At 42.2% G+C, this 8,773-nt stretch overlaps 1 protein-coding gene across 1 annotated transcript in view; it reads left to right on the top strand.

Moving 5' to 3' along the window:
- LOC118334387 (nucleolar transcription factor 1-like) overlaps nucleotides 1–8,773 on the top strand; it is a 14,275-nt gene that overhangs the window by 4,387 nt on the left and 1,115 nt on the right. Inside the window, exons 7-12 of the mRNA XM_035670289.1 lie at nucleotides 1,154–1,223; nucleotides 5,290–5,562; nucleotides 5,767–5,852; nucleotides 6,102–6,291; nucleotides 6,494–6,541; nucleotides 8,415–8,552. Of these exons, the coding sequence (XP_035526182.1) occupies nucleotides 1,154–1,223; nucleotides 5,290–5,562; nucleotides 5,767–5,852; nucleotides 6,102–6,291; nucleotides 6,494–6,541; nucleotides 8,415–8,552 (805 nt within the window). The remainder of the gene's footprint in view (nucleotides 1–1,153; nucleotides 1,224–5,289; nucleotides 5,563–5,766; nucleotides 5,853–6,101; nucleotides 6,292–6,493; nucleotides 6,542–8,414; nucleotides 8,553–8,773) is intronic.

Genomic DNA, 8,773 nt, shown 5'->3' with positions numbered 1-8,773 from the left:
TGAATTTAATGTAATTAATTTAATAATAATGTATTATGATTAATGATAATGTAATAAGATGAATGATAATGAATTTTTAGATAACGATAAGTAATTTTAGAGGAACATAATTAATTGAATGAAACGATAATGTAATAATGTAACAAATTAAATTAAGTAACAAATGTAATTAGATGTAACATAATGTAATAATTAACTATAATGTAATTAGATGTAATAATAATGTAATTAATCGTAACGATAATGTTAATTAGGATTGTAATAATAAGCTAATAATGTAACGATGAATGTAATTACATGTAATATAATGTAACTTAGATGTAATTGATTAATGCTAATTAGATGTAATGAGTAATGTAATTAGGATGCTAATAATAATGCTAATTAGATGTAATAGATAATGTAATTTAAAATTTAGAAATAAAGCTCACTCTGTATTTAGACCAGAGACGTCTCCGGATCACAACTGTGTTGCCACAATCCTTACTCGCTGGTTTCGGCCGTCTCTGCGGGAGCCTTTTCGCAAGCTTTCTTCTTTCCGTCCCGTCTCACTTTTGGGCAGTGCGGCAGCGAACCCACGGCTCTGGGCTCCGGCCCTCCCGACCTGCCGGGCTTCACTGGAGGTTAAAACAAAACAACGACTAAACACAGGTCCTCACAGGGGTCGGTTTTTTATTGGCTGTTTTCATAAAACCAGTTTACAGACGGTACGACAGTTCAGACCCTTGGGCAGAAGGGGAGGACTTGGCCTTCTGTGTTGCGGCTGGGGAGGGCTACGCCACCTCCCAGTCTAGGCCCCCGCCTCAGTTTTCTTCGGTCATGACTCGGTCTCGTCCTCCTCGGGGGAGACTCTTTGGAGACAGAAAACCAGGTTTATATTGTACATTTCTAGCTTTTGTTTTTTTGCGTACCTTTATTATACTGAGCCTGGAAGCTCACGAACCTCCAGGAACCTCTGCAGGGTCACGTGATCGACGTCATACTGGCTTCTTTCCTCTTGGATGAGACACAAACGGTCAGTCAGCAGGAAGTGACAACACAATGATTCCCTGGGATATTGATGTCAGCGGGTTGTACCAACCTGCTCGCAGCGTTTCTTGAAACATTGTCCTTCTCTTTCTTCGTCATCATCTTCCCACTGTTTACTGCACAGCACCATGCCGCTCGGTGCTGGGACGTCCTTCATGTTTCACCATCCAGGCTTCCGCCACAGTTACCAAGAAGTACACCGTTTTACTAGGCCACCAAACACACACACGTTTAAGCCATTTACTGATTGTACCTTTTAGCATTTTTGTTTATTTATTTTACTTGTTAGCATTTTGCTCGGTTTAGCCGGAGGTGTTCATTAAAGACTCACGGTGGCGGTTTTGTCGGCCGTTCCGTCGAAACTTGTCCTTCAGCTTCTCTCTGCTTTTGGTGAGGACAGGACCGAACAGTGATCGTCAGAGTTCACATCGGGGATGAGCTTCATGGATACGCTCTCATACTGCCCTGCACACACACCACACACACACACACACCACACACACACACACAGACAAGACAGACAAACAGACAGACCACACACACACAACACAGACAGACACAGACCACACACACACAGACACACAGGAGAACACAGAGACAAGAGACACACCAGACACAGACACAGACACACAGACACAGACACACACCAGACACACACAGACACAGAACACACACACAGACACACACACACCACACAGACACACACAGACACAGACACACACACACACAGACACACACATTACACACCACAGACACAGACACACACACACACAGACACCCAACAGACACAGAGAACACACACACACACACACACAGACAAACACACACACACACCACACACACAGTTACAGAAACCCATGTTCAGTTCCTCAGTCCTGAACACCTGCTCAGGTCTAAACTGTTCCTGATTCTGGCTCTAGAATAATCCTGATCCTGGTTGTAACCAGACCACAGGATTATTCAGGAACAGAATCAGCCTCTGGGACTAGAAAAAGGAAGGTTCAGGTCTGGTTTCAGGTACCTGTTAGTCTTTCTGGAGCCTCCAGGGCCTTGCTGATCCACTTCAGTCTCTTCTTGTCAGACAGGCTGGTGGTGAGGACGCGAGCGTGTGTGTCGAGCTCAATGAGACCCTCGATCGGCGGTCTGTTTGACTACCTGGAACAAGAGAGCAGCTGGTCAGTTGACCCTTAAAGTATGACATTGTGGTGATATTGGTTACTTTTAAGATAGTTATTTATTTTGAAGAAGACCTCTCAGCATTATTGTGATGTGATGAGAGGCAGTGGTACGGAAAACCGAGGCCATCTTTAGAGTGTATTAACGGACTGTGAGAAGTTTATATTATACTGTATGTGATTTTTCTTCTGTCTTTGTTTGATGGTTATAGGTTTGTGAGGTAATATTATTTTATTCTTAGTGGGTTTGTTACCTCTGTAGAGTGTAGGAAAGTTCTTTCATGTACGCGCTTCTTCCTCGGAGTTGGGGTGTGTTAATCCAGCAAAGCTGGCTGTAGGTAGTTTTAGGTTTCTCTGGTAAGGATCGGAACTTCGGGTTGGTATCGTTGTGGTATGAGTGCGTCAGGATGATCTCTCTCTCTTGCGAGAGTGCGTTGTCTGTAAGGATCGATTACCACGTTGTAAAAGACTTTAATTAACGTCACAAAGTTAAATGGGTACTGTAGTATATACAGGGTATGGTTTCTATGGCATGTAAGAATTCGCATATAATATATTTAAAAATCATTTCTTCAGCAGAGATTGATACGTGGTGACATAGTTGAGTTAAGACAGTTAGATTGTTAGTTAACAGTGTATAACAGATATAGACAGTTAGTTAACAGTTAAAGTTAGTTACAATTAGTTATACAGATTAAGAGTTACGTGTAAACTAGTTAGTTAATAACAGTATTGAGTTAGGTTAAGCAGATTATTTTATCAGATTTTTATATCTGTTGAGTGTAGAAGGTGGTGAAAGGATTAGTTAGCAGTTATGTGTTCTAATCTATGTATAAAAGTTAGTTAGCAGTTTATGGTTGTTAATATATAAAGATTAAAAGTTTAGTTGAGCATTGAGGTGTGGTGAGTTTATACAGAGTAAAGGTTTGAGTGTAGCATGTTAGTTAACAGATTTAAAGTTTGTGTGTAGTGTGTAATAGTTTTATTAAGTGTTAACAGTTTAATGAATGTAGGTATGCAATTAGTTATATACATTGATAAGTTGGTTTATAACGAGTTAGGTTGATATAACAGATAAATGTTTAGATGGTGTATGAACAGTTAGTGTTAATCAGTATTTGAGTTAATTATAACGAGTGATTAGTTTATAGAATAACAGTAATAGTTTAGATATAACAGTATAGTTAACAGTATATTAACCAGTTAGGTGGGGTAACTAGTGTTTAAAGGTTAGTTGCAATTTGAGTTAACAGATAAAGTTAGGTTAGTGAACAGTAGTTTCCATTTTAGTTGATCAGTTAGGAACAAATAGTTGAGGTGTGTGTAGACAGTTAGTTAACAGTTGTAGCAGTTAGTGTTAATATCAGATAAAAGTTATGTTTGTTAAAAATCAGTTAGTTAAGTTAGTTAAAATATAAAATGTGTGTGTTTAGCGAGATTAGGTGTGTGAACAGATTAATATAAGTATGTTTAGACAGTTAGGTATAACAGTCTAGGTTAACAAATTAGAGTTGGTTAGGATGGTATGATAACAGAGTATAAATGTTAGTGTTGATGATCTCAGTAAGTGTTTATATTACGGTTTGTTAGTGGTGGAGCAGAGTAAAAGTCGGGTAGGATTTAACATGAAATTATTAAGTTAGTTAACATTATATGAAAGTTTTTAAGTTAAACAAATAAATAGATTAGTAATAGACATATTAGTTTATTATATCATTTGTTCATATGTGGAGTTAAGTTTAGTAGCCCCTCGAGTTGGACTCACTGTGTAATACTTCGCGGTATGTTGCTTCTCAAACTCTTTCTTTCTGCGGTTCGGCTTGGAGCGTCTCTCTATCGTTTTTGTATTGTTGGGGATGTCTAAGGTGTGATCTTTTTTGCTGTGTCGCGCAGGAAATAGTAATAAACGAACGATTATTGAGATTTCTCAGAAGTAGGTCCTGTGTGTTTTGCTCGACTCTTGGACTCTAGTTGATTGCGAGAGGCACTTGCTTTTTTGTCCATGGTCTCCCAGCTTCTGTTTGTACTGCGGTGTGTGACAGGTCTTGGGTCAGTCCAGGTGGTTGCTCATGCTCGGCGTAGGATATTTGGCGGTATTTGGCTCTGGTATACTGTCCATATAAGGTAGCGGATTTGATGGTTAGAGTATCGGATGAGGTCGGGAGGGTTTCTTGGAGAGATCTGGATGATGTGCTGTAATACATAGAGGTAGGTCGAGATATATAGTTTGCTCGAGAGGTAGACTCAGAGACCTCATAAACTATTAAACCTTTGAGGTGAGTCTGCCTGAGGCTGAGATCATTATCTGTGTACTTCACTAATTCATGTTATTCTTTGCCTAGTGTTGTGATTCTTCACATAACTCTTGGGTTGGTTATGGAGTTTCTTTGGTTGTATGTTCGTGTGGCGTTGTAAATGTAGCGTGGTCCGCGTCAGTTCGTTCTTGTACTATCTAATCCTGAGACAGGCAGAAAGCTTTGAAGAAATAACCAATACACGCCAAACCATTGATCTAATCAATTAACATCAGAAGTGAGTTTCGATGTTTTGGGTTACTCGTGTAGGATCTGTTTACTTCTAACATTACAATTCAATTCAGTTTCTGTGTGCAGTTCTGATGGTCCATTATGTATGTGTATGAATTACAAATGCTGTACATGTATATTAGAGTACATATGTTCGGAATGTTGGGGAAGGTGAATTGTGAGGGTTACACGAGAAGCTATTGGAACCGCAAATATTTGGGGGTTAGGAAGCTGCAATAAGATAGAGGAATAACATCTATTACTATGAATTGGCTCAATAGTATAAAAAATATTAGAGTTTCAAGCCTGTTATGTTTTGCTGTATTTTTAATATTTTCAGATGTAACACAGTATTGTGGTGTGGTATTACTTTTAAAGAGAGAAGGATATCAATAAGAGATAAATGTTAATTATGAAAAACGAGGTAAAGGTAATGTGCGTGGCATGGGATTGTATTGCTCAAAATGTTTAAAAACTATTAATTCCCCATTCAAGCTCTTTAATGAACTAATGAAGCAGGAGCTTGAAAGCTTATGATTTAAGATGATGTATGAGTTAAGCGTTGGAATGAATTCCCCTTACATCTAATTACATTATCATTACATCTAATTACATTATCATTGTATTACTGCGTAGTTTCGGTCTTAATATCGTCCCACTGTTGGTCATGTGACTCGTCCCACTGTTGGTCATGTGACCCACAGAGCGACCGCAGGAAGGCTCAGGCAGGGATGGAGGCGGCCTGGAAGTCGATGGAGAAGAAGGAGAAGATTCCTTGGATCAAGAAGGCGGCGGAGGACCAGAAGCGTTACGAGGTTCAGTACCAACCTGTGGTCAGTGAGCCACCCCCCCGACACTGACCCTCCGCCCCCCCGACACATTAATCTTATTATGTGTTCACTGACTGACTGTGTGATGTGTTCACTGACTGTTTGTGTGTGTGTGATGTGTTCACTGACTGTTTGTGTGTGTGTGATGTGTTTACTGACTGTGGGTATGTGTGTGTGATGTGTTTACTGACTGTGGGTGTCCTGCAGAGGGAGCTGTTGGAGATGAGGGCTCCACCAGCAGGTCAGAGTCAGAGGAAACCGAAGTTTGACGGAGAACCAAAGAAACCTCCAGTGTGAGTGGACGTCAGACAATGATGTCGTTACTTATAAGTTATTTAATTATCTACTGATTGTCTTTACGATCAATTAATTTATTGTCTTTATTCATCAATTTGTTCTCCGGTGTAAGATGTTACGAGCATCGCTCTCCGCTTCTGCTTCATTTATTGTTGGCTAACATCAGGATACATGAGTTAGCATCATAGGGAAGCTAACATTAGCTAGCGCTGCACACTGTTGACGCTGGTGTTTGCGTCCAATAGGAGCGGCTATCAGATGTTCTCCCAGGAGCTGCTGACCAACGGCGAGCTGAACCACTTCAGCCTGAAGGAGCGGATGGTGGAGATCGGGAAGCGGTGGCACAAACTGAGCCAGACTCAGAAAGACAAGTACAAGAAGATGGTGGAGGAGCAGCAGGTGGAGTACAAGGCCGAGCTGGAGGCCTGGGTCAAGGTAACGGCGCCACGGCAACTGCACTGTTGCCACGGCAACCACAGCATCAGTTCACACAGAAATAAAATTAAGAGCATTTCTTTTATGTGATTTTTCAAAATACGAGAATGGAAACAAGTCTAGTCTGAACGTCGCCCTCTAAAGGCCAAACACACAAAGAACAGATCATTAATTAAAATGTCTGATTATTTCTTCTCTCCAGTCTTTGTCTCCTCAGGATCGAGCCGTCTATAAGGAGTTCTCCACCTCAGTGAGTCACTACTATTAATTAGTATTGTTAATGCTAATAACACATTGAAGCTAATGTTAGCACCAGGAAGCGGGGGGGTGGTCTGTCAGTCCAGCAGCCTCCACTGCCCCAAAGGCGGTACCGAGAACAACGTGGCTCACGTTGTGGAGCGGTCGGAGTTTAGTCAGTTTTAGGTAACATCCTGGTCTGTGTTAATGTAAGTACGTTAGCTATGTTGTAAGTTGGCGATACCGGAGTGTTTAGATAGATACTTTATTGTCCTTCACAGGAAATGTGTCACCGCAGTCTGCACATAGCTATTAGACATACATACATAGATATGAAATACATATGGACACCACGGCATAACAACAAGAATAAACACTTAATGCAGCACATTTAGCACATTTACCCCTCCCTGTCCTGTGCGAGGCACTCACTCATAGCTGTTTAACGGGATGTTTTGTTTAAGGACGCATATGGCAGAAGGTACAAAACTCCTGCCATAGCGAGCATGTTTACAAGGCAGGAAGTTCCTTGTATCTGGCGTCCGGGATGGCAGCAGTATGAATAATGGAGTTTGGAGGTGGTGGCTGGGTCGGTGTGCTATACTGCTGTGCTCTGCGTGTAATGGCTTGTTGATGTCACTGGTGTGATGATCGAAGTTCAGTTTATTGTCCAGGGTTAGACCGAGGTATTTGATGGACTCCACAATCTCCACGGATTCATTGTTGATAATTGTGGGGTTATGGATGAGGTTGTGTGCTGAGCTGTGGATGCTGGAAGTGTTGATGATCAGTTCTTTTGTTAACATTGAGTTCTAGATGACTGTTTGTACACCATTGTGTGAAGTGGGAGATGGAGTCCTGGTAGTTTAAAACAGAGTTATTGTCGTTGAGGAGTGCAAGTATGGCAGTGTCATCAGAGTATTTAATATATGTGGTGACAGGTGAGGGGCTGGTGCAGTCATTGGTGTACAGGGTGAAAAGAAACGGGCTCAGGACACAACCTCGATTCTAGGTGCTGTAGGAGGGAGTGAAGGAGGCATGCCACAGCATCCTCAGTCCCCCTTTTGGCCTTGTAGGCAAACTGATACAGTGGTGGATGGTGGTGTGTAATGCGTGTCAGTATGTTAGGGTATCAGTTTTTCGAGACATTTCATGATAATGGAAGTGAGTGCGACTGGCCGATAGTGATTAAGTTCTGAGGGGCTGGTTTTTTTAGGTACTGGTATGATAGTGGATGTTTTCCAGAGGGTGGGTACTGAAGCAGTCCTGTAGGATTCCCAAAAGATGTCGTGGAGGATTGGGGAGAGCTCTGTGGCACAGTCTCTGAGCACCCTCCCCTGAATGCCGTCAGGTCCCCGGGCCTTGCCTGGCTTACACCTGCCCAGCTGCCGGCGTACATCGTCCACAGTGAATGGCGCCTGGTGTGTTGTCTCCGGGATTGGCAGGGTTTCCAGCAGAGCCTCACAGTCCTCAGAGCAGTCGATTGTGTCGAACCTGGTGTAGAATCTGTTCAGGTCGTCTGCGAATGATTATAGTCGGCACAATGGACCTTCGGTGCTGTGGTTTTCTGATTAACGGCCTTTTGGACACGTGCACATTTTCTGACTTTTGAGGTTTCAGAACAACGAGCTGTCAGAACGATGGCGTGGCACCGGTGAAGCTAACAGTGTTCACTTGTTACTCATTAGTAGCTGGTAGCTTAGCCTTGCGGCTGTTATATTAGTTTAATGCTCAGAGATTCACTTTAAGCTAACATAGTAATTAATGTTCAACAAAGCTGACACAATAACCAACATGACGTTAGCAGTACAGTGACACAGCATTTAGCTAGCAGGCTGGATTAGCTGGTTAGCATTTCAGTGTGTCAACCTTTGTTTGTTTGTCAGAAACGTCGCAGCACCACTAAAGTTCGCAGCAGTCCCGGAGCCAAAGTCCGAGTGACAGCGAAGGGGAAGGCGGCGAGTTCGAGGGCCGCAGCACAGACGGTCGGGGTGGCCAAGCGGGCGATGGCGTACCGAGCCAAGGTAGCACACATACACAGACATAACTTTATTTAATATATATAATATAAACAAATATATCAAATTAAAATATGACGTCCAGGTGAGTGAATGTGTCCGATAATGAGACACCGAGGATCAATAACCCATCACATTTATTAATCAACTGAGGTTTGAATCCCTCAGTGCAGTCTGTCAGGCTTTGTGTCCTAAGGCAGCATCTCAGTCTGTCTGTCTCTCTGTCT

Source organism: Morone saxatilis, unplaced genomic scaffold (genome assembly GCF_004916995.1).
Source record: "Morone saxatilis isolate NCDOM2014 unplaced genomic scaffold, NCSU_SB_2.0 Contig23, whole genome shotgun sequence".
Lineage (NCBI taxonomy): Eukaryota > Metazoa > Chordata > Actinopteri > Moronidae > Morone > Morone saxatilis.
Note: the sequence above shows the minus strand (reverse complement) of the source record. Positions and strands in the feature narration are given on the sequence as shown.